This window comes from Megalobrama amblycephala, linkage group LG3 (assembly GCF_018812025.1).
Source record: "Megalobrama amblycephala isolate DHTTF-2021 linkage group LG3, ASM1881202v1, whole genome shotgun sequence".
NCBI classification, from domain to species: domain Eukaryota; kingdom Metazoa; phylum Chordata; class Actinopteri; order Cypriniformes; family Xenocyprididae; genus Megalobrama; species Megalobrama amblycephala.
The window spans coordinates 48,901,887-48,926,039 of record NC_063046.1 but is presented as its reverse complement, the minus strand read 5'-3'; the positions used below and the strand labels follow the sequence as shown (position 1 = coordinate 48,926,039).

At 37.9% G+C, this 24,153-nt stretch overlaps 3 protein-coding genes across 6 annotated transcripts in view; 2 read left to right on the top strand and 1 right to left on the bottom strand.

The window, feature by feature from the left end:
• Positions 1 to 11,781, top strand: part of epoa (erythropoietin a) — a 32,515-nt gene extending 20,734 nt beyond the window's left edge. For all 4 annotated transcript variants that reach the window (XM_048185880.1, XM_048185881.1, XM_048185879.1 and 1 more), the window contains exons 2-5: positions 8,169 to 8,299; positions 8,496 to 8,582; positions 8,737 to 8,901; positions 10,256 to 11,781. In XM_048185880.1, coding sequence (XP_048041837.1) covers positions 8,189 to 8,299; positions 8,496 to 8,582; positions 8,737 to 8,901; positions 10,256 to 10,408 — 516 coding nt within the window. In that variant the 5' untranslated portion in view covers positions 8,169 to 8,188 and the 3' untranslated portion in view covers positions 10,409 to 11,781. The remainder of the gene's footprint in view (positions 1 to 8,168; positions 8,300 to 8,495; positions 8,583 to 8,736; positions 8,902 to 10,255) is intronic.
• A 1,547-nt stretch (positions 11,782 to 13,328) lies between these two features.
• pop7 (POP7 homolog, ribonuclease P/MRP subunit) lies at positions 13,329 to 14,854 on the bottom strand. Its single transcript, XM_048185877.1, has 2 exons — positions 14,727 to 14,854; positions 13,329 to 14,083 (listed from the first exon to the last, which is right to left on the bottom strand). Exon 2 carries the CDS (start codon positions 14,061 to 14,063, stop codon positions 13,617 to 13,619), a length of 447 nt encoding a protein of 148 aa, XP_048041834.1. The 5' UTR covers positions 14,064 to 14,083; positions 14,727 to 14,854; the 3' UTR covers positions 13,329 to 13,616.
• A 200-nt stretch (positions 14,855 to 15,054) lies between these two features.
• On the top strand, positions 15,055 to 23,772 carry mettl3 (methyltransferase like 3). The gene is made up of 11 exons (XM_048185876.1): positions 15,055 to 15,317; positions 15,659 to 15,846; positions 16,067 to 16,522; positions 16,605 to 16,780; positions 18,388 to 18,601; positions 19,820 to 20,007; positions 20,372 to 20,410; positions 20,522 to 20,630; positions 21,490 to 21,555; positions 23,300 to 23,412; positions 23,521 to 23,772. The coding sequence occupies exons 1-11, from the start codon at positions 15,215 to 15,217 to the stop codon at positions 23,630 to 23,632; spliced, it is 1,764 nt and encodes a 587-aa protein (XP_048041833.1). The 5' UTR covers positions 15,055 to 15,214; the 3' UTR covers positions 23,633 to 23,772.
• Positions 23,773 to 24,153: the final 381 nt, after the last annotated feature.

Sequence of the window (24,153 nt, the reverse complement as noted above, 5' to 3'; positions counted from 1 at the left end):
GGACGCACAGAAAAAAAAATCATCAGTTTCATCATAATTTTTTGTTGTTGTTATTGTTATGACTAATTACTTATAATAATCACTTTATCCAATGATTTGAATAAAATAGCCTTGGCAGCCTACTTACTGGAGGTCCTCAACTAACGTTATTGTCTGAAGAACTGTTTCTCCCGCCGGCGCCGCCGGACTGGTACACACAAGTGTGACGTGCGCGGTGGACCAAACCACTGTGAGGCAAGGGAGGGGTGATTCAAAATGTTTTTAAACTTAAAACGCCCATTTGCGTTTGTATTGTTTTACTACTTATACAATTATCGGGGGGGAGGGGGACGGGGGGTCAGGACCCCCCTGCAATTTACACCCCTGACCATGTGCCTCGTCAGCACTCAGTGAACCCGTTTTGTGACTAAAGGTGCCTTCACGCGGCCTCGTAATTCCTGTAGTTACGAGATTCTAGCTTGTAAAAAGCATTCACGTCCTCGTAAAGCTCGTAATTACAGCTTGTAAGCTGGGAGTTTTCTGAAAGCTCCCACATGTACCACGTGGCCGCTGTACCACCTGATTGCCGTAGATTAATTTAGGCGTTGATAGTGGTGCCGTGGAAACGCATAATTCCCCGTCCAAGGACCAAAAGGATGTTAACAGCTCTGAATATAACGTCACGTGTTGTCATCTCAAGGTTCCGGTAAATACTAGGTGATGTGAACGCAGCATAATGCTGAATTTGACAATTCCCACTTCTGAAGTCATGATTATGATCTTGTCGCATTCATGTTTCGACATGAGAGGGCGTTCATGTGCAACTTTTACCTAGGAAACTCGTATTTACTAGAATTCCGAGAGCACATGAAGGCAGCATAAGTTGCTACTGTTTTTACACACTTCAACTTTCCAATAATACAACTGTTTGACCGTGGAATATCTAGCAGGGATGAAATTTCACAAATTGACTTATTGCAAAGGTGGCATCCTATCACAGTACCATGCTTGAATTCACCAAACTCTCATTTTATTCACAAATGTATGTAAATGCAGACAGCATGGCTGGGTGCTTGATTTTATACACCTGTGGCAATCGGTCTGTTTGAAACACCTCAATTCAATAATTAAGAGGTGTGTTCCTGTAAAATGTAGTTGTACTGGCTTCGTACCCAGCAAGCTAAACACATCGACTCAATAAACAGTCTTGACACCGGAGTCGTTGTTTTGATTTACTGAATAAATGTGTAAAAAGGCAGTGCCTCTTTAAGCTTTGTTAATCCAATGGACTGACATGGCAAATTAAACGTGCGCTACCATGTGCTGTGCACGTTGTTCTTTTTGAACCCTGGAAACTGAATAAAACAAATTCAATCTGCAGAATATAAAATTACCAGCAGGGGGAGCAAAAAACGCTAAAATAGGCAAAGCCAGAACACTCCCCGTGTGGTATCTCAAAGATACCATATACACTAGCAATTACTGAATTAAACTGCCTGATCTGAAGACACAAGGTATACTAACTCAGATATAGGTCTGTGATAGATTTTTGTTGTCCCATGCTGAACAGTTTTCACCTCCACTTTCCTCACAATACCGTCCGTACTGGGAACAGCCTTCACAATTATACCCATCGGCCACTCATTTCTTTTGACTTGTTTGTCTTTGAGCAGTATAATGTCACATTCTTTGATGTTTGGATGTTTGTGAAACCACTTGTGACGGTTCTGAAGTGTTCTGAAGAGATACTCCTTCCTCCACCTATTCCAGAATGTTTTTGCTAATTTTTGAACCTGTTTCCATTGACATAGGAGCATGTCTTTCATGCTGAAATCTTCTTGTGGAGTTGGGAGATTACCGGCCTTTTGTGTCAGAAGCATAGATGGTGTTAGGATGAAGGGGAATTCAGGATCTGTGGAGACTGGGACTAGAGGCCGTGCATTAATGATGGCTGTGACCTAAGCTGTGTGTACTTGTTTTTCAAGAGCATTGAATCCAGGATTCGCCTTGTTATACCAATCACACGTTCCCAGGTGCCACCCATATGAGTGTGGTGGGTTAAAAACCCAGGAACATCTTTGCTCAAGTAGGTATTCTCTCACCTCTGTTTGTTCGTTCTCACTCATTTTAAGCTCTCTAGAGGCACCAATGAAATTCGTCCCACAGTCGGAGCGCAAATGCTTGGCAGGACCTCTAATAGAAAGAATCTTCTGAGAGCATTAATAAGACTTGAGGAAGTCATCGACTCAATCACCTTTATGTGAACTCCTCTGGTACACATGCAAGTGAACAACACTGCCCACCTCTTGCTATTTGCTTGGCCACTCCTTGTGCGGTGTAAGATCACCTCCCATGGCCCAAAAACATCAAAACCCACAAAGTAAAAGGGTGGATCCATTTGCAGCCTTTCCGCTGGCAGGTCGGCCATTTGTTGTTCCTCCATCTTGCCTCTTAGTTTACAGCAAGTAACACACCTCTGGATAACTGCTAATGCATCGTTTAGCCCCAATTATTCAAAAACCATTAGATCTTATGGTGCCTGCAGATGTCAGGGCAGATGTCTGCCCTGATGCTGCACACATTCATGAAAATGTCTGACCAGTAGGACTGTGACGTGATGATGAGCCGGGACGATGAGGGGATTTGTTTCTTTATCTCCTAGCTCTGCTTGTCTGATGCGTCCGACAACTCTTAGCAAACCATTGCTTTCGATGATTGGATTCAACTTTAAAAATGGACTATGTGATGGAATTTCACTTGTAGAAGTGATGCATTTCAGCTCATCTGTATACACTTCATGTTGTACACTCTTGATAATGACTTTCCTCTGCTTTCAGGAGATCGCTTACAGATAAGCCCTTTGAGCACCAATGCCAACCAGTGCACTGACTATCGTTACTTGGTCCAGTGAAACAATGAGCAATGTGATGCAGCTGTGCCACAGCTCTGACGACTGTTCTCCAGTATGAGAATTGCTCAAATCTTTTGGTACCTAACTGATTCATTTTAATGTGGGTAGACAAGACTTTAACCTCTGGGCGAACTTCAACATCTTCCTCTGGGTCAATAAGATCGTATGAGTTTGGGTGATCAGAGAGCTGCTCTAATGGACAGTACAAAAATTAAGGTCCTGTGAGCCAGGTTGTGGCCTCAAGCTTGGAAGATGAAACCTTGATGTACCTCGATTGTTCAGGCTGAGAAGACTGCCTGATGCGCTGCACTCTGTTGCTCACATATATACGGAACCGTCTTGACTCATTATAGATGTAGCCTAATGGGGCGTTCACATTGGATGTATTGGACATTGCTTCTCAACCTCATTGGTTCCTTTCTGGAGACTCTTGGCATGACAAAGATTAGAGGAGGACATCACATCCTTTTTATGGACTAAAACAGGTTTATAGACATGGGTATGGCTTTCATTATACATGATCTTTCCACCAGGATTTATGGAAAGCGAAGAAAAATTGAAGCTTGGATCATTGCATGTTCTTGCTTCTGCACACACAAATTCCACAAAGAAGGAGAATGGTGGGAAAGAAACTCCATAAGTGTACTTGTAGTGTGAACCCCGCATCATCCACTTTTCTTGTAGTCCAAAGGGCAACTTTTGCACAATAGGATTAACTCCTCTTGCTGTATCAAGATAAGTGAGCCCGGGTAGATCACAGCCATTCTTAGCTGCTTCAATCTCTGAAAGCAAGTCTCCTAATTCCCGGAGCTTATCATGGTCTTTAGCTGATATTTTTGGAAAAGTCTCTATTTTTGTGAAGAGAGGTTTTTCAGTAGTTTCTGGAGATCCGTAGGTCATATCTAGCCTCTCCCAGATGAGTTAAAGACCAACTGGTAAATTCCTTTACATTCATAGACTTAATGCAACAGGCATGATCTGCTGAATCGCTCCCCAGCCATCTAATCAAAAAATCAAATTCCTCACCTGCTGTAAGATCAAGGTTCTTGATGGCATTGAGAAATGATGATTTCCAGGCCAGATAGTTTTCAGGACGGTCATCAAATTTGTTAAGCCCAGATGTCACTAGCTGATTTCGGGCTAAAAACTCAGCTAAGTCATACGTGGCTGCATCATGACTAGAGTGATGAGTAGGATGATTTGTGTCTCATCTAGGATGGTGCATGGGAGCAGCTGGACTCTTAGAATGGTGTGAGAATCTATGTGGAGAGTGGGGGAATGGAGGTTTACACTGCTGCCTTTTCTCACTGCAACTGTATTGACTGGCATTCCAAGAGGACAGAACATGATACACCGGTGAAGAAGGCTTTTTCTCTCTATCATCCTCTAAATTTTGGGGTAATTCAGGCTTTGAATTCTCTGGTACAGTGTCACTGGGCTCACTATGTTGTTTTACATATTCTTCAGTACGTTGCCTAGGACTTTGCTGTGGAAGGTGTATAGTTGAACTATGATGTGATCTTTTTACCTCTAGATCTGTGACAGCAGCTTCCATGACTGCCGCTTCTGCCATTGCAGCTTCCACCTCTCTCTCTTTTTCCATTGCGTCTAATGTTGCTTTAAAGGTGCTAAATAGGATGTTTTGTTTTATACATTTTTGCAATATTACTTGAAACTGTCTTTACTAACTTATAAAAGACTATTTATTAGGTGCACTGAAAGTAATAATATTAATATACATCATCTGTGCACGAGGTAGGACCTTAAAAACATCAGCCAATCGTTTACGTGATCATCGCGTAAGCGATTGGCCCTCTGGCTTGTCAATCACTGCCATGACGTTCCTTGTGCGAGACGTGCGCAGCTGCGCGTTTCAGTAACTTTCCACACTCTACAGGCGCCGCATGCAATGTTTTTGTCAGGAGTAGCAACTGCAGATTATGAGTTACCTGTGGTGAGTCCGACATAATGAATCCACTAACACGACACAGCGAATGCCGGTGGTAAACACTCGTGTTCCAATACTCGTGCACGAGTTTTGGGAGGTGTTCCTTTGAAATGAGCTGTGAAGGAGGGGGGCTGTTCTTACGCATGCGCTCATTTCAAAAACTCAGTAACAGTCTTTGGATTCTCAGTCGATGAAAAAATCCTCTCTATCACCTTTAAGGCGAGTTTTCTCTATTTTAATTTCCATTTCCGTCTTTGCAAATGAGGTTCTTGCCTGTGCAGCTTCTGCCTTTGCTCTTGCTTTAGTCACTGCCATGCTGACCATGGACTTGCTGGAAGTCACGGAACATCGAGATGAAGCTGACTGACTTTTGTCATCTTCCATGACTGGTCCGAGCTTGATAGATTTTACCATGTGGATACTCTGTAGTTGTCGTGTTACCCTCTATGCCGTAGATGACAATAGCAGATGAAATCCAGCTTCCATGATAAACAGCTCTTGTATGAAGCTTGCCTTTTTACTGTACTGGCTTCGTACCCAGCAAGCTAAACACATCCACTCAATAAAAAGTCTTGACACCGGAGTCGTCATTTTGATTTACTGAATAAATGTGTAAAAAGGCAGTGCCTCCTTAAGCGTTGTTAATCCGATGGACTGACACAGCAAATTAAACGTTCACTACCATGTGCTGTGCGCGTTGTTCTTTTTGAACCCTGGAAACTGAATAAAACAAATTCAATCTACAGAATATAAAATTACCAGCAGGGGGAGCAAAAACACTAAAATAGGCAAAGCCAGAACAGTAGTGGTGCTACACCCTGTGGCAAGTCTTGGTATTATGCGCTTATAGCATGTTTGCTTTAGTGTTATTAAAGGTGCCCAAGAATGCTTTTTCACAAGATGTAATATAAGTCTAAGGTGTCTCCTGAATGTGTCTGTGAAGTTTCAGCTTTCAGCTTTTTTTATTAATTTTTTTAACTGCCTATTTTGGGGCATCATTAACAATGCACTGATTTACACTCAGCGCCGCCCCCTTAAATCGCGTGCTCCCTGCCACATGAGCTGTCGACTATATTACAGCGCATTTACAAAGTTCACACAGCTAATATAACCCTCAAATGGATCTTTACAAGATGTTCGTCATGCATGCTGTATGCATGCTTCGAATTATGTGAGATAATGAATTCATGCTTCGAATGCATGCTTCGAATTATGTGAAAGTATTTATTTGGATGTTAAAGTTTTATTCTGAGTGAATTTAAGGCTGTCCTCCATGGCTAACGGCTAATGCTACACTGTTGGAGAGATTTATAAAGAATGAAGTTGTGTTTATGCATTATACAGACTGCAAGTGTTTAAAAAATGAAAATAGTGACGGCTCTTGTCTCCGTGAATACAGTAAGAAACGATGGTAACTTTAACCTCATTTAACAGTACATTAGCAACATGCTAACGAAACATTTAGAAAGACAATTCACAAATATCATGATATCATGGATCATGACAGTTATTATTGCTCCATCTGCCATTTTTCGCTGTTGTTCTTGCTTGCTTACCTAGTCTGATGATTCGGCTGTGTGCAGCTCCAGACGTTAACTGGCTGCCCTTGTGTAATCCCTTTCATAATGTTGGGAACATGGGCTGGCATTATGCAAATATTGGGGCATACACCCCGACTGTTACGTAACAGTCGGTGTTATGTTGAGATTCGCCTGTTCTTTGGAGGTTGTTTAAACAAATGAAATTGATATAAGAAGGAGGAAACAATGGGGTTTGAGACTCACTGTATGTCTTTTCCATGTACTGAACTCTTGTTATTTAACTATGCCGAGGTAAATTCAATTTTTGAATCTAGGGCACCTTTAAGACAAAACCAAGTCAGGTTTATTGCCATTTTTATACCTAGCACAGCAATGAAGCAATATAACCTCCACAGGAAAATATAGTGCAGGCATTTAACACAGACTCAGTGGACAAATTACTCAAGAATATCGGCATGATAGTATTCTTGTTTACTTTACATTTGTGTTTTTCCTCAGTTGTTAGTTGCTTTGATGTAATGTAATGCAGTAAATGTCAGTAAATTGCAAACAATAAATAACACTGTATTTACACAGCAATGGAGGTATAGGCCTACACTTAACTAATTGGTGTTATGTATTGTATATAGTGAGTATGCACACCCATTGTAATTAAAGTAAATTAAATTGGTTACACTTTATTTTAGTGCTGTAGTTACATTGTAATTACTCAAATAAGTACTGAGTACTATTAATTAACTACATACTACAGAGTTACAGTTAGGTTTTGGTTTGGTTTGGTTTAGGGTTAGTTACTTGTAGTTATGCATAATTTACTCATATTACTCTAGAAAGTACATGTAGTAACGTGTAACTACGACACAGTAAAATAAAGTCTTACCATTAAATCTATATGTAATTAAATTTAACCCATAATTAAACGTTAATTAAACTAAATTAAAAATAAAACCAGTATTATAATAATAATAATTCAAAGAATTTTTTGTATTTATTAATCCTTAAATATCATTACTGTTTTATTCACAATTAATTACACTTCCTGCCTTTTTGTATTTACATAAACAACAGAAAACAAAAACTTTATTTTTAAACAGAAGTACAGTGTACAGTATTTGCTGTACACTTTACTCCCATACAGTTTTTCTGAAATGTTGTTGTAACGTGCTAAGGACCACTTTACTGTTTTTGTTCCCTGTCGTTTTGCATTATTTCATGTTTGATTTCATCACTGGTTCCCTCAACATCATATGTGCACTTCTCAAAAACAACGCTGATTGTTGAAACACTGAAATATATCAATTAAAATGTGTATACATTTAAATGGGATGAAGGATATAGAATGTAGCCAAATGTTAGCTTTCTTACTGCGCCCAAGAGTATGATCTGTTCCGCGTGTAATTTTAACAAGAAACGATGCTTATAACCACAGCTCCAGATCTGTATTTCCAACCACATATGTTTGCAAAACTGTTTGTTGGAACTATGGTTTTGGGAAATGCCAAATTATTCAACTGTGTTGGTAACGACGGAACTTGCAACCATATATATATATATATATATATATATATATATATATATATATATATATATATATATATATATATATATATCGTTAGTATTGCCACTAACGATGCTTTTGGGAAACACACCCCTGGAATATGTTTGTCCTGGCTTGACTGCTGTAGTCTCTTGCTAGATAGGATAAGTGTAAAAGTGCTGTTTGTTTTTTAATCTCATCCAAAGTTTGAATTAGTTTTGAACTGATCTTCATCTGTTCTGTGTTTATCAGGACTCTTTGCCTTACTGCTGATGGTGCTGGAGTGGACCCGTCCAGGCCTGTCCTCCCCATTACGCCCCATCTGCGACCTGCGTGTCCTCGACCATTACATTAAGGAAGCATGGGATGCAGAAGCTGCTATGGTGAGAGACATGCACATGATGGCTAAAGCTGTGATCTAGTAAACACATTTCATTGGAATTTCAAGGTGTTCACATGGGACACTTTCTTGCATTCCATCTGTGCAATTTTAATCTTACGCATGCATCAGGCAAACATCTTTGCGAACACAATGTCAAGCTAAGAATTCTCACCATGTGAATGTTCTTGTTATCGCAGAGAGCTTGTAAGGATGATTGCAGCATTGCAACAAACTTCACTGTTCCTCTGACCAGAGTTGATTTTGATGTCTGGGATGCGATGAATGTAAGTTACATGAAGCTGCATGTTCCTGTTGTGAAGATTGTATTATAATATAGTCATTTCCAAAATCAGTACCTTAACTTTATAAAATACATGTTTAACACTCTACATTTAGTTTTAATATTCCTTTATGAATCTCTTCTGTATGTCACTTCAGATAGAGGAGCAAGCTCAAGAGGTCCAGTCAGGCTTACATGTGCTGAACAAGGCCATCAGCTCATTACAGGCATTTAATCAGACTGACTTGATACAGTCCCACATAGATGCCAGTATTAGAAACATTGTCAGCATCAGACAAGTGCTGCGAAGTCTCAGCATACCGGTGAGTTACACAGGCCTCTTGAGTCTCTTCTGCTCTCCAAAGCTGCATTTTTTCGATCAAATTGACCATTGATTTGGTCACAGAAATCTTTTGCAACTTTTGATCAAATTACTGTGTCCTTGCTGAATAAAAATATTCATTTCTTTCAAAACAACAAATCAAAAATGTTACTAACTCCAAACATTTAAATGGTTGTGTACGTTTTGGAATGCGGAAATTACATAAGTTAATGTAACAGTTAGGGTAATACATTTAGAAGTGAATTTGCAATTGGCAAATGCTTTTTTCCCAAAGCAACATACTGTACAGTGCATTTAAGATATACATTTGATTCAATATGCATACTTTACATCTACATTTCATCAGCTTGTCTGTTGCCTGGGAATCAAACCCCATGACCTTGGCATTGCTAGCGTCATGCTCTACTACTCAGGCTACGGGAACAGGAAAATGGATGTTATGCTAATCAAGTGCAGTATACTACAAACTTATGTCAGCTTCAGGAAGAGAGCATGTTCGTCACTCTGATTGTGTCATAGTGTTACATAAAAACAAGCAGCGGTTATGGGACTACACTTTAAAAAGTTTGTAAAAAATAGGGCCCCATGTACTATTTACATGAAGGAATTTTCCGTATTGATTTTTCACAGGGTTTTTTTTTTTTTTTTTTGCAAATTTTAAATTACTCATTGTATTGTGTTGTGTTTTAGGGTTATAAAAATGCCCATAAACTTAACGAAAAATATCCTAGCAGAAAATTATATGTACCTTTTGTGTTTTTCTACTGATTTGTGTCTAAAATGTAAACTTCCACAGAATTTTTGAGTCAGGGTTATTTAGTTTTTATTTTAATTGTTTTATAGTTTTATTAATAATTGTAGTTTGTAGATAAAGTAAAGTTTTCATGCTAATTGTAGTTTAATTTTTAGTCATTTCGCTATGTGCTTTTGTCATTTTATTCTTTTCTTTTTTTTTTTTTAATGGCTATTTTAGGATTAATTTTTATTTTAGTTTTTATTTATTTCCAGTTAATAATTTTAGGGCTTCCATTTAAAGAGGACCTATTATGCCCTTTTACAAGGTCCTGATTTAGTTTTTTTGATCAGCTAGAATAGGTTTTCATGTTCATATTTGATATTGTTGCAGCACCTCTCTTCCCAGTCTGTCAGTAGCGCTCTGGGTTGCGTTTTCCAAAAGCATCGTAAGCCTAATGCCTATAATTAATTTTATTTCAATTAACAGAAATGTTTAGAAATGTTTAACAGAAATAGTTTTAGCTAACAATAATAACCCTGATTTGGGCTACACTGCATACGCTTATTTACGCTTTAACTAATTTCTCTTTGTCTCTCAGGAATATGTACCTTCAACCAGTGGTGGAGAAGACCAGGAGACACAGAAAGTATCCTCAATCTCAGAGCTGTTTCAGTTCCACATCAACTTCCTGCGGGGAAAAGTGCGTCTTCTGCTCGGCAATGCACCTGTCTGCCATCAGGGTGTCAGCTGATAGACAATCGGGGCAAGAGTCAAACTAATTGGAGCTCCTCATGTCAGGAGGCAGGATATGGACTGTTGCAAAGGATATGTCACTGAAGTTTGAATGACTGGGAGTTGTAGCACTTTGAAAGATTTACAGACAAAGGGAAAAGAAAACATCCCCCAGAATGCTAAGCACCCCCTATGGCTGTCTACTTTCTCTGTGTTGAGCATTTGCAAACCCACCTGCATTACCTGGCAAAATCATAAAAGAAGGAATCATAAAACTGCAAGAAATCACTCCTCTTTCCCCATATGACTGATAGCACTTGCCCAGCTCGATTGGGAAGGTTTATCCAAGACTTTTTAAAAGTGTTTTGTATTGCTTATGAAATTGTCATTATTTATATAGATTATATATTTCCTAGAGCTGGAATCACTGGCTGTTGCAGGTTCTTCTCTGAAGCTATTCAAGTGAAGACCTCTCCTCCTCCATTCACCGTGGCCTCAAGCACCTCCAAACGTTGAACTGTTGATAGAGAAAACTATTTATCAATATTAATTATGCACTGCAGGTTTTATATTCATTTCATTGTAAGTGTATGTGTAAATGAACGTGTGACTTTTGAGAATGCTGCAGGGAATGTTTTAAGTGTCGGGACGAAGGTTGTAATGCCGAATTCTTACGGGTCAGTTGGGGTGAACAGGAAGGACTAGATTGCTGCTTGCGTCGGGGGAATTGGAAGCTTTCGTGAGAGCTGATGAGGCTCTGTGTTAGCTCATGTCTGAATTACGCCGATGAGCGCGGTCTTGTACAGATAACGCTGGTGCCAGGAAAAATATTGATTAGTGAATGACGAACATCCTGGCTTACTTCCACTTCACGCTCAACGCGGCATACTTTCCTTTGGGAAATGACTGTAAGGTTGACATTTTGTTTCTCTTTTTCTGTATAACTTGTTTGTGTGTTTTCATCAATAGCCTGTTTTTTTTTACATCTCTGTCAGTCACTGTCTGGGTGCAACAAAGTATGTTTGTAGATGTTTTTTCCTGTTATTTTGCTGTTGTGTGGTTCTTTCATCACAATGTTATTTGGTATTCAAATACAAAGTATTATTCTTAGCTAAAAAAAATAGAAAATAAAAAAATAGAACTGTAAAAACAAGGAAAGAGTAAGTTTTTCTGTTTGTCTAATGAAGCATCTCTGCTGAGAATGTTCCAATACACTGCTCACCATTCTGTAAATACATGAGATTTCAAGGTGAATTTTCAAAGAATTTGAAGAGTAAATTATATAGGCATACATTATGCCTAAGCCATAACTGGATTATAAGTATTGCATTTTTTGTCATGTTGTTTCCTCTGAAGAAATTTAGTCAAACCACTAAATACTTTTGAACACCAGTTTGTGTCATTCCTTTCGCTTTGCCTCCAAAATTTCTGCTCTTTTAAAGTCTGGTAAAGAATGGCTAGACAAACACTTTGATCCAGTTTACTATCTAGCCTATTACTGATCAGCCAACAGCTGTCAGGTATCCTTGTATTCAATTCAATTCACAATTATTTGTATAGCGCTTTTCGCAATCCATATCATTTCAAAGCAGCTTTATAGAAAAATGCATGTTTCTGCGTTACAATTTAAAGTTATCTGTTATCAGAGGTGACTGTCAAAGTAATGTCCATCAGAAATGTATAGATCTAAGATAACACAAATCATGCACTTAGCCAATATCATGAATTCATTTAGGCATAAACAATGATCTCATTAAAGCAATTATTACAAGTTGTGATCATAATGATTATAATACATAGAAAATTTGGCAGTGGTACATGTTGATTCAGAGTTGGCATCATCTGAAGTCCTTGCAAGGTTTGGTGTCGTCTCTTCACAGGTGTTGGGTCACCTGAAATCTTTGTAAGAGGCTGGATCCAAACTGGAGCTGGCGTACTCTTTAGGGCATGGGCATCCAGAGGTAGAGACAGAAAAACAAATGGAAAATAAGCTGCTATAGGTCAGTAGCAATACTTACGATAGTGAACTTAATAGGTAACCAGTGAAAAGATAATAAAATTGGGGTTATATCATATTTTCTTGATATGGTAAGAACTTGACCTGGTTTATTGAAGATGCAGGACAAAAACCTAGTAATGCATTACAGTTATCCAGTCTAGAGGTCATGAATGCATCAGAAACAGATGACATGTTCCGTAACTTAGTGATGTTTCTGAGGTGGAAGAAGGCTTTTTTGTAATATTTGAAATGATTATTGAAAGACAAGTTGCTGTCTAATATACACCCAGGTCTTTAACTGTAAAAGATGAAGTAACAGAACATCCTTCTAGATGGAAATTGTATTTTTAAGATTCTGTGTACAGGTTATTGGTCCAATAAGTAATACCTTAGTCTTCTCCGAATTTAATAGGAGAAAATTACTGTTCATCCAATATTTTATATCTTTACCAGTCCGTCAACTTGGATAATTTATAGATTTCATGTGGTCATGATGAAATATATAGTGGAGTATCATCGGCATTACAGTGGAAACTGATTCCATGTTTTCTTATAATGTTACCAAGAGGCAGCATGTATATTGCAAATAGAAGAGTGTGGCACTCCATAATTTATTGATGTTAACTTGGATAATTCTGTTAAAATAAAATGGTAACGATCAGAGGTATGATATAAACGACCCTAATGCCTGTCCCTGAATACCAGTGTAATTTTGTAATCGATCCAAGAGTATGCACTAACATTAAGATGCAGCCTTGATCAGAAGCTAGAAATAAGTAATTTGTCATTTTAACAAGTGCAGTTTCTGTGCTATAATGAATCCTGACTGAAATTTTATAGAGATCTATTTTTTTTTTTTTTTTTTGCAGAAAGGAGCACTTGACTGCATCTTTGATACATTTAAGTGTTAATACAGAAAGAGGAAAAAAAGACAGGAAGGTCCAATGATGTCTTTTTACTTGCCAGCACAAATGCTGCATGATTTTTAGTATATACATATACACACACACACAAAAAAACTACCGTTTCTGAAAATGGAAACATATGATATGGCACATTTTCTTTTTACTTCTTGGTACACCACAGCAATAAATTTCATAAGCAAACTCAATGCAAGGCTTGAGAGTTTTAGCTTTAGTCTGAACCAGACCAAAACTTGCACAACTTAACATGAATGTTTATGAAGTCTTTTAAGTTCACATTTATTGTGTTGATACGGATATTGGCTCTACGGGTTGGGATAAAACACCTTGATGTGGATGGCCGAGTTATTACGGGTACGTGTGAGTGGCTCTCCAGCTTCATCTGGATCCTCGGGCTCCAGATCGTCGATGAGCTCTACGGTGGATGTGTTGGCCGCCAGCTGCAGCGCACCCTGGCTGGACGTCTGAAGCTGTAGGGCAATGTTAATGGCCCGGTTGATGGCCAGTCCCAGACCGTGGATGCAGATTTCCCTATGAGCGTCCAGAAGTTTCTGACATCTCGCCAGCTGGGCCTTGAAGTCTGTTTTCATATTGACGTAGACGTCGTTCCGTCGTTTGGGCAGTTTGCGGGGCAGACGCTTGCGGAGGGTGTACTCCATCGGGTCCATCTCAAGAGTAGAGCCCTCAGGGGTGGGCAGCACCATCGGATTGTGGGGTACAGAAGCGGACACTGGGCTGTGTGGCTCGGCCATGTCAAATCACTGGAAAAGAGCTGAACAAACAGAACCAGACATCCGTTAATCAGCATTTAATGATGATTTCTACACAAGAGTGACACACAGCATACATATGATATTTGTGTGCAAACTGGTATTGCAGAAAGCAATCGAATTTATTCACACAATACTTATGCATTGCACATCTATAGAAGAAACAATTAGGATAAAATGCTATTTCGAATTCTGTTCTAAATAAGGCTCCGAATAATTCATGTATTTCACTAAAACGAAACGAAACTAAAACTTGCGAGTAAGCGTTGTAGTATTTTGATTCACCAAAAAGAACCGACTCGTATGAATCATTCGTTCCGGAATCCGACACAACAGCGCGTATGTTACTGACTCACTAAAAAGAGCCAAATCAAATGAGTCGTTCGTTTGTGTATATATATTAACTTGTCGCTCTATATTTTGAGCTGTATCGTTTAGGCACTGCTAAATTGAAGTGCATGATACACTGCATTTTGCTACGGTGTTCCGTTCATATCCACAGGGGGAAAGAAATCACGTTCGAGAACAATTTATGGTGTTTTTTAATGTAATTTCGGTTCCCTAGAAATAGCCAATGCATTACCGCTTAATCGATATGCTACATACATTTACATAGTCGTTTTGGTTTTTGATCGTGAAAAGTACCTTGAATTAGAAGAGCTTGTTTTTCGGCAGCACGCTAAATTGCTGGTAAATAAATTAATATGCGTTTTGGCAGGTCTGTCTTCTCTCCTCATGCACCGGAAGACCTCTCGCCTCTCACAGGAACTGATACTTAAAGGCGCTCTGTTTGATTACATAATACAAACTGTCCTGTTCTTAGATGAAAATTATATATTTGTTTTTTTATATAATTATATAAAAATGTATTTTATATAATTATAAATTAATAAAAATAAAATAAACAGGTTATATTTGTCTCCGTGCCACTATGAAACGAAATATTGCTAAAATGGGGAATATTGAGCTGTGAGTGTCTTTTATTTTGAAATTCAACCAGTTCATCGTCGTAGTGTGTATAACTAGTGTCACTCAGCGTTGGATTATTGACGTAAACTAAACTTAATGAAATCTCTGTTTCATTTACGTTATACGGTCTTTTGATTCACGGTTTATCTAGTTTCATTTAAGCAATGTCGGACACATGGAGTCACATCCAGGCGCACAAAAAGCAGCTGGATTCCCTGCGAGAGAGGCTGCAGAGGAGAAGAAAAGACCCAACTCAACTGGGCATTGGTGTGTTGAGTAACTTTACATGCTATGAGATCTGCAAAAACTATTAAATGTGTCTCAAGTAGTATTTGATTAATTTGTTAATAAAATATAACTACCCAGAAATGTAATGAGTTACCATTGCATGCCACGCTGATACGGTCATCTTTATATGTTGAATATTGAGAACACAAAGGGTTCTGGAAGAAGTGAGGCTGAAAAAAATGAATTGCATCTTTGAATGTATGCCAAGAAAACGGCCAAGGACCAGATTTCAACCATTATTTTTGCAATAGTGAATTATTGCGTGTATGGTGCCACCTACTGTATATAATTTCCCAACAATTCGTTCTTGTTTTTAACAGAGGCTGGAGGTGTTGAGGGAGGATCTGTAAGGAGCGACAGCCCCGGACCGGCGCTCCAGAGTCCTCCACTAGTGGATGCTGAGCAACCTCCTGACCCAGAACTAGAGAAGAGACTGCTGGGATACCTGTCTGAACTGAGTCTCTCTCTGCCAATTGATTCCCTAGCAATCACCAACCAACTAAACACAGTAAGTGCCGTGAACGTGCTTGTGTACACTACCAGTCAAAAATGTGGACACACCTATTACTATTCTCTATGTTTTAGAAAAATAGTAAAGTTGCCAACACTGTGAAGTATATGGATGAGATACATACTGTAATTTGAGTCACACATTGTATTCAGAAACACTCATATCTGTTTTTGTGTTTTTCTATGTTTTTCTTCCTCTTTCATCCTCATTTACTCAGTCTGAGTCTGCAGCTTCCCATGCCTGCATCCAAAGTCTCCTCCTCAAATTTTCTGCTCAAGAGCTAATTGAAGTTCGGCAGCCATCCATCGCTACCTCCTCGTCTTCTTCCTCCTCTACCCTCGTCACTTCTGTTGACCACACCAAACTATGGGCTATGATTGGCAGCGCAGCCCAGCCACAAAGAACTGCCATTAAAAGAAAAGGAGATGACATAATTCATCAAAAAAGAGCCCCAGGATCCTCCCCTTTGCTTCAAGCTCCATCTTCCCCTCCCAAGAAATCCTCTGCCTCACTGGCTCCTGCCTCAAACTCGCAGCTAACTGGATCCTCTGGGGTTGGAGGGGGCGGGCCTGAAAAAAAAGGACGGAGCAATAAGGTGCAAGCATCTCACCTGGATATGGAGATTGAGAGTCTACTGAGCCAGCAGTCTACTAAGGAACAGCAGAGCAAAAAGGCATAATACTTAAGTAGCGAATCAGTCAAGCTTTGTCTGTTTACATGTATGGGAGTCTGATGTGTGCATGTTTGTGCATCAGGTGAGCCAGGAGATCCTAGAGCTGTTGAACACCAGTTCAGCGAAGGAACAGTCGATTGTGGAGAAGTTTCGCTCACGAGGCAGAGCTCAAGTACAGGAGTTCTGTGATCACGGGACTAAAGAAGAGTGTGTGCAGTCGGGGGACACACCACAGCCCTGCACAAAGTTGCACTTCAGGTCAGTTCACACTCACACACTATTAAATGGTAATAAATAACCAATGCACACACACATTCTATTGTTTCTCTGCATTTCTTCTCTTCTCTAGCTTGCTAGTTGTCTAATAAACACTGTAATAGACATTGTATATTAGTAATATTGTTGGCTCCTTGACAAATTACTTTTGTTCCACATTTGTGTAAGTCACTTTGAATAACAGTGTCTGCTAAATGCATAAATGTAAATAACAACCAAATACATTTTATATAAATTAAAGTATTATAATAGTTTTAATAAAGAAATAATAAGAAATATCTTATTTAATTTAAGAAATATGTTTTTTAGAAATAATAGTTTATCATAATAACTAAATTTATTTTTTTCTTATTATTAAATATAATAATAGTATCTGAATATAATATGTGTTCTAGCCTTTTTACATTTGTTGATGAATGTGTAACTTTTCATTTGCTGACAGGGTTTCTTCAGGTCTTAAATGTTTTTAAAAAGTCTTAATTCGCCCTTACACAAATTAAGGCCTTAAAAAGGTCTCAAATCAGAGCAAATAGTCATTCATAAATATTGCATGCTATAAATATAAATATTACATTTGTGCAGTGTGATCATTTCCATATTCTGGTGGTTGGAAGTAGAGCGATTCAAGCTACTATATGTGTAAAATGAATTTAAAATGAATATCTTTTGGAAGTTGTATTTTTTGCTCTTTCTTTTTCTACTTCAAAAGGAGAATTAAAAAAAAAAAAATGTCCCATTCGCATTCGTCCATATACAGTAATATCAGTGAATAGCAACCAGCATCAAGCTTAAAAAAATGTATGACAGAATGGTCTTGTGCATTATTTTTTGTTTAAAAGTGTTCTGGGGTATACGATAGGGTCCGGTGAAAAACAAACCAAAATCCTGACCTTGGCCGTTGGTCTTCTGTGCACGGCTACGTTACGTGCACATTCATGAAACTCTATTAGCACAGCAGTTCACTCCATCTCGCACAGAAAAAACCCACAAGTTCTGAAAAATCAAGATAAAAATAAACCACAACATGAAATACAATCATCTACTTTCTTCTCTTGAGGTGAATATATCCATTGTTTTTGTCACAAAAAGAAGTTATTGCATTCATATCTGCCAGCTGTCATTCAGACTTTCATCAGACAACCGGAGTTCCGGTCCGGCGGATATATTAAAGTCAGTGAAGAAAGTATACAGATACTTTTTTGGGATTTCTAGGAGTTGTATTTCATGTCACAGTTTTATTAATTTTGATTTCTCACAACTTGTGTGCTTTTTCTGGATGAGATGGCTCGAACTGCGGCACTAATAGAGTGCCGCATTTCTCATGAAAGTGTAGCCATGCACAGAAGACCAATGGCCAGGGTCAGGATTTTCATCATTCTTAAATAGTACATTAAATTTCGGTTTGTTTTTCACCAAACCCTATTGTATATGGTCGCTATTTACTAGTCACTACTCATTGCAATTATATGGACGAGTGCGAACAGGATGGGGTTTTTCTTGTTTTGTTTTTTTTGGTTGTTTTAAACCCCTTTAAATTTACCTTCATAAAACCTGTAAAAACCCTGGTCATTATAATGTGACTTTCCTAGGCGAATCATCAACAAACACACAGACGAGAGCCTGGGCGACTGCTCCTTTCTGAATACTTGTTTCCACATGGACACTTGTAAATATGTGCACTATGAGATTGACAGTCCTCCTGAGGCAGAGGGTGACACCTTGGGGCCACAGGCAGGGGCTGCAGAGCTTGGACTGCACTCCACTGTGGAAGACAGCAACGTTGGCAAGTTGTTTCCTTCACAGGTACAGTATTGTACAAATTGGCCCGTTCCACAGCTTCTTTCAAGCTATAATAAAATTGATTTGAAAGTGAAAATCACCAAAAACCAGTATAATACAGAATTAGGCTTAGTCTCTTGATATGTTTCTAATCTGTAATTGATTTCCAATCTTCTACTATTGCACATTTCCTGTTCTCATATTTATCCACAAATTCAAAAAATAATTTTCATTTTGATTTAAACTATTAAAACAGCATTTTTATTTTAAGACATACACTACTTTTCAAAAGTTTGTGGTCAGTAAGATTTTTTTTAAAAATGTTTTTGAAAGTCTGTTCTGCTCACCAAGGCTGCATTTATTTGATTACAATTGAGTAAAGACAGTAATAATGTAAAATATTATAACAATTTTAAAGAACTGTTTTCTATTTGTATATTTTTAAAAATGTAATTTATTCCTGTGATCAAAGCTGAATTTTCAGCATCATTACTCCAGTCTTCAGTGTCACATGATCCTTCAGAAATCATTCTAATATGCTGTTTTGCTGCTCAAGAAACATTTCTGATTATTATCAATATTAAAAAAAAAAGCTGCTCAATATTTTTGTGAAAACAGTGCTACATTTCTTCAGGATTCTTTGATGAATAGAAAATTAAAAAGGACAGCATTTATTTGAAACAAATCTTTACTCTCACTTTTGATAAAATGTAATACATCCTTGCTAAATAAAAATATTAATTTCTTTAAAAAAAAAATCTTACTGACCCAGAACTTTTGAATAGTAGTTCACTAGCGTAGTTCACTACTCTTTAAAGGTTTGGGGTCTATTTAACAACAAATACTGAAAAAAATGGTTTACCCTGTTAAAATAGTTTACACAAAAAGCATCACATTTTTTTTAACCTTGATTATAATAAGAAATGTTTCTTGAGCAGCAAAACAGCATATTAGAATGATTTCTGAAGGATCATGTGACACTGAAGACTGGAGTAATGATGCTGAAAATTCAGCTTTGATCACAGGAATAAATTACATTTTAAAATGGTTTCAAATAGAAAACAGTTCTTTTCAATTTTAATAATATTTCACAATATTACTGTATTTTTTATCAAATAAATGCAGTCTTGGTGAGCAGACGATACTTCTTTCAGAAGCATTAAAAAAAACATCTTACCGACCTCAAATTTTTGACTAGTAGTGTATAACAGATATATGCCCTCTGACCTTATCCCATCTCAGTGGATTTGCTGTGACATCCGTTATCTGGATGTGTCCATCCTGGGGAAGTTTGCTGTGGTGATGGCCGACCCGCCGTGGGACATTCACATGGAGCTTCCATATGGAACGCTAACAGACGACGAGATGAGGAAACTCAACATTCCTATTCTTCAGGATGACGGTTTCCTCTTCCTCTGGGTGACAGGAAGGTAGGGGCTCTGGGGGATCATTGCACACAAAGCTTCTTGAGACCCTTTTATCCCAGTGTAATTAAATCATTTTGCATCACTTGTACTTCATAGATGAATGTAAACCTAAATACAAAATGAAAAGTTTCTAATAAAATTAGTGATCATGGCATAGATGGATTTGATATATCAAAGTTGCATATTCAACAACTTTTAACTCTGCACACTTGATTAAACCTGTCTAAATAGATTTTCCATTATCATATGCATGCCATAAGAAGAGTTATGCATGAATAAATGATCTGAACAGTTTGAAAGGAGGTGATGTAATGCTTGGCAATGCTCCAAATGCAGGTCAACAGTAGTTTATCTTCTGTCTTCACAGAGCTATGGAGCTGGGCAGAGAGTGTCTGAGCTTATGGGGGTAGGTGATTTTACACGTAAAATAATGTAGTGATGGTGATCTCTTTAAATGTAACTAAATCAGTAAACAAAATCTTTTAATCTGTTTTTTTTTTTCCTGTGACTTAATCAGCTATGAGCGTGTAGATGAGATTATCTGGGTGAAGACTAACCAGCTTCAGAGAATCATTCGTACTGGAAGGACTGGACATTGGCTTAATCACGGCAAAGAGCATTGCTTGGTATGTGTGAGAATATACACTACAGTTCAAAAGTTTGAGGTCAGAAAGATTTTTGGGGGGTCTGTATTTATTAATATTTTTAAATATTATTACAATTTAAAATAATGTTTTTAATAATTTAATATATTTTAAAATGATATTTATTCCTGTGATGGTAAAGCTTCAAAGTTCGTCTTCAAAGTTTTCAGCATCATTACTCCAGTCTTCAGTGTCACATGATCTTTCAGAAATCATTCGAATATGCTGATTTGCTGCTCAGGAATCATTTCTGATTATTATCAATGCTGAAAACATTTGTGAAGTGTTTTTGTAGCAGTGTTAGAGTCGTTTGCGCTTTTGATCAATTTGATGGATCTTTAAATAAAAATTATTAAAAGAAATCTTACTAACCCCAAATTTTTGAAAGGGTAGTGCATAAGAATAAAATTATTTATTCTTATTTAAGTGTGGTCAATCTGACAGCTTCAGATATAATTACAGTGCTTTTTGGAATAACTCAAAACTACAGAGCCCCTAAAGGGACATGGTGATGGAGATGGAAAAAATATGAAATGGGAGGAAAAAATTATATTTGAATGCTTTTGCATTCTCTCACAAAACTTTTGTGTTTCCTGAGAAACTTTGCACTTGCTTGCAAAATTTTTGCATTCACTTGCAACTCACAACTCAAAAGATTTTTCCACCCATCTCATATTTTTTCCATTGCCATGTCCCTTTAGGGGCTCCATACAAAACAGAATTTCATAACCATTATCACAGTAAAAGAATCCTGATCTCCCTGTTGGGGTTTATTTTTGTGATCATAATGACAAGTTGGATATACATAACCTTTACATATATTCTCTCCCTCTCTGTTCAGGTGGGAGTAAAAGGAAATCCACAAGGTTTTAACAGAGGTCTTGATTGTGATGTTATAGTGGCTGAGGTCAGTCATAACCAATATTACTGATAATGCAGTTATGAATTTAAAGTGTCCCTTTTATGCTATTTTAAAGGTTCCTAATTTTGTTCTGGAGGTCTCCTACAATAGATTTATATGCATTAAAGGACAAAAAAAAAAAAAAAAAAAACACTTTAATTTTCTCATAATATACATTGCACATCACCTTATTCCTCAAAGAGTCTAAAAACAGTTAGTTTGAAAATTCAGTCTCTCTTAATCCCTCCTTTCTAAGAGCCTTATCTGCTCTGATTGGTCAGATGGCCCAGTCTGTTGTGATTGGTTGACCGCTTATAGTGAATGTCAGAAACAAAACGGCCATTACCATATCTGAATTTAAGCTCCAGATCTTCCTCAGCGCTTGATACAGTTACGAACAGTTACAAACAGTAACAATGGTGTCGGTTTTTACGTATCAATTCCAGTGCTAGTCCTCATCTTTTTCAAGTGCATCAAAAAGTGAATTTGCTTTGGCAGCGCTGAAAACAGCATCTTCTCAACATGTCGACAACACAAACCAAACTCTTCCAGGCCTCAGCTACAACTACAGTGTTTGAGGGTCAAAGTAGACGAACACGAACAAAGACTGAAAATTAAAAATAACAGCATACAGGATTCAAAAGATATGAGGGCGATTAAACAATGATACAAATTTAGGTAGAAATGTAAAAAGTTTACAAGAAAATCTTGACAGCTTATCTAAATGTCTACAAAATATCTACAAACTCAAGTCTTTGTTGTTAATTGGTTCGGGCTGCTTTAATTTCAGAAGTTAGGGTTTAAAACAAACCCCTAACCATAATGTTTAAGCAATATTAATCTAGTGCTGCCTTGCAAGCACTGTAATGAGTTTATATGAAGCATGGGATAAAATGGCATTTTTAAACATGCTAATCTGAGCTGTGAAGTCTGCATGATGGCAGGCTGTAGCGGCGCAGGGAAGAGTTGTGAGTGAACTGGCACCATGACAGGCAGAGCAGGATGGGAGTCTTTTGTGTTAGCAGAGCTCAGAGTATAAGAGTCTTACAGGAAGAGAGAGAGAACTGATGAGGAACAGAGACTGAGTGAAGAACAGACTCAAGTGTAATCACATGGAAAGAGCTCAGGAAGAGAAGAGAGAGAGTGACAGTGAGTGACAATTCTACGTCACAGTGAGAGCAATCTTAGAACAGGGCGTTCTGAGACAGTGCTTATGAATTATTGAGATTGTAAAAAAACCACTGGGTGGATTTTTCTCATTCTAGGGTGGTTTTGCTCACACACTGCCAACACACATTTATGGTCAAACACCATGTAAAAGTGAATTTTGCATAATAGGTGCCCTTTAAGGTTGAACCACTGTAGTCACATGAACTGTTTTAAATACGTCTTTAGTAGCTTTCTGGGCATTTGAAAGTGTTAATGATCTTGCTGTCAATGGAGGCCTCACTGAGCCATCAGATTTTATCAAAAATATCTTAATTTCACGAACAGCCAATAAAGACCATGGGCTGGCATTATGCAAATTTGTTACAGTTACGTTGGTATGCAACAGGAAGTGAGAAGGGAATTGCTGATGACTTGTTTCAGGAGTTCAGAATCGTTTCTTTCTTTTAGGAGACAATAACTTTGTCATAAAGCTATATTATTACACTGTATAAAAGGTAATAATCAAAAAAGCATAATGAGGGTGCTTTAAAATCAGTGATGATCAGTACACTAAATTATCTGTCATCTGTCTACACAAAAGGTCCGCTCCACTAGTCATAAACCAGATGAGATCTACGGAATGATTGAACGTTTGTCACCAGGCACACGAAAGATTGAATTGTTTGGTAGACCACACAATGTGCAGCCTAACTGGTGAGTCAGACATTTGGGAGTTTACTTGATTTCCAAATCACTTACACATATTACAGCAATCAGATGTGCTGTTGTCTTCCTTATTAACTCACTTGTTTTGTTTTCCAGGATAACTCTTGGTAATCAGCTGGATGGTATTCACCTTTTAGACCCTGAGGTAGTGGCACGTTTTAAGAAGCGCTACCCTGACGGAGTCATTTCCAAACCTAAAAACATGTAAGGACTGGGCTTGTGAAAGAATGTACAGCTGCTGGATGAACTCTGCCACAAGATTCAAGACTGAAAGATAGTTTCAAACAATGGCTTCAGGAACAGACTTTTGTACCACTTTGCTTTTTTCAATAAAAATGCTAAACCACATTTTTAGTTTCCATACAGACTGATTATGAATTTCACAGATAATCATTTAAAGTGGGCATGAAACGGACATTGTCATTAGTTTTTCTTCCCTATGTTGTGATGTATATCCAAGTAAAATGGCTTCTCGAACAAAAAAAACAAAAAAAATTAGAGAGGGACTTAATTTTGTCCATGGGGAGTTGATTGGATGATTTGTGATTGGTCAATCTCATGTGAGTGACAGGATGTCCCGCTGTCACGCCAGTAAACGCGTCATCAGAGAAGAGATTTTGCGAGGAGGGGAAGTTTGATTAACGATTATGAATTAAAGATTAATAATAAAAAAAAAGGATTTGCATGGATAAATGATTTATAATAAATACAGCAATATTCCATAAAAAT

Coding starts and splice junctions, on each gene's coding strand:
- pop7 (XM_048185877.1), bottom strand. CDS start 14,063: ATGGCCGAGCCACACAGCCCAGTGTCCGCTTCTGTACCCCACAATCCG.
- mettl3 (XM_048185876.1), top strand. CDS start 15,215: ATGTCGGACACATGGAGTCACATCCAGGCGCACAAAAAGCAGCTGGAT. Junction 20,411..20,521: donor GAGTGTCTGAGCTTATGGGG/GTAGGTGATTTT, acceptor TGACTTAATCAG/CTATGAGCGTGTAGATGAGA. Junction 21,556..23,299: donor GTGATGTTATAGTGGCTGAG/GTCAGTCATAAC, acceptor TCTACACAAAAG/GTCCGCTCCACTAGTCATAA.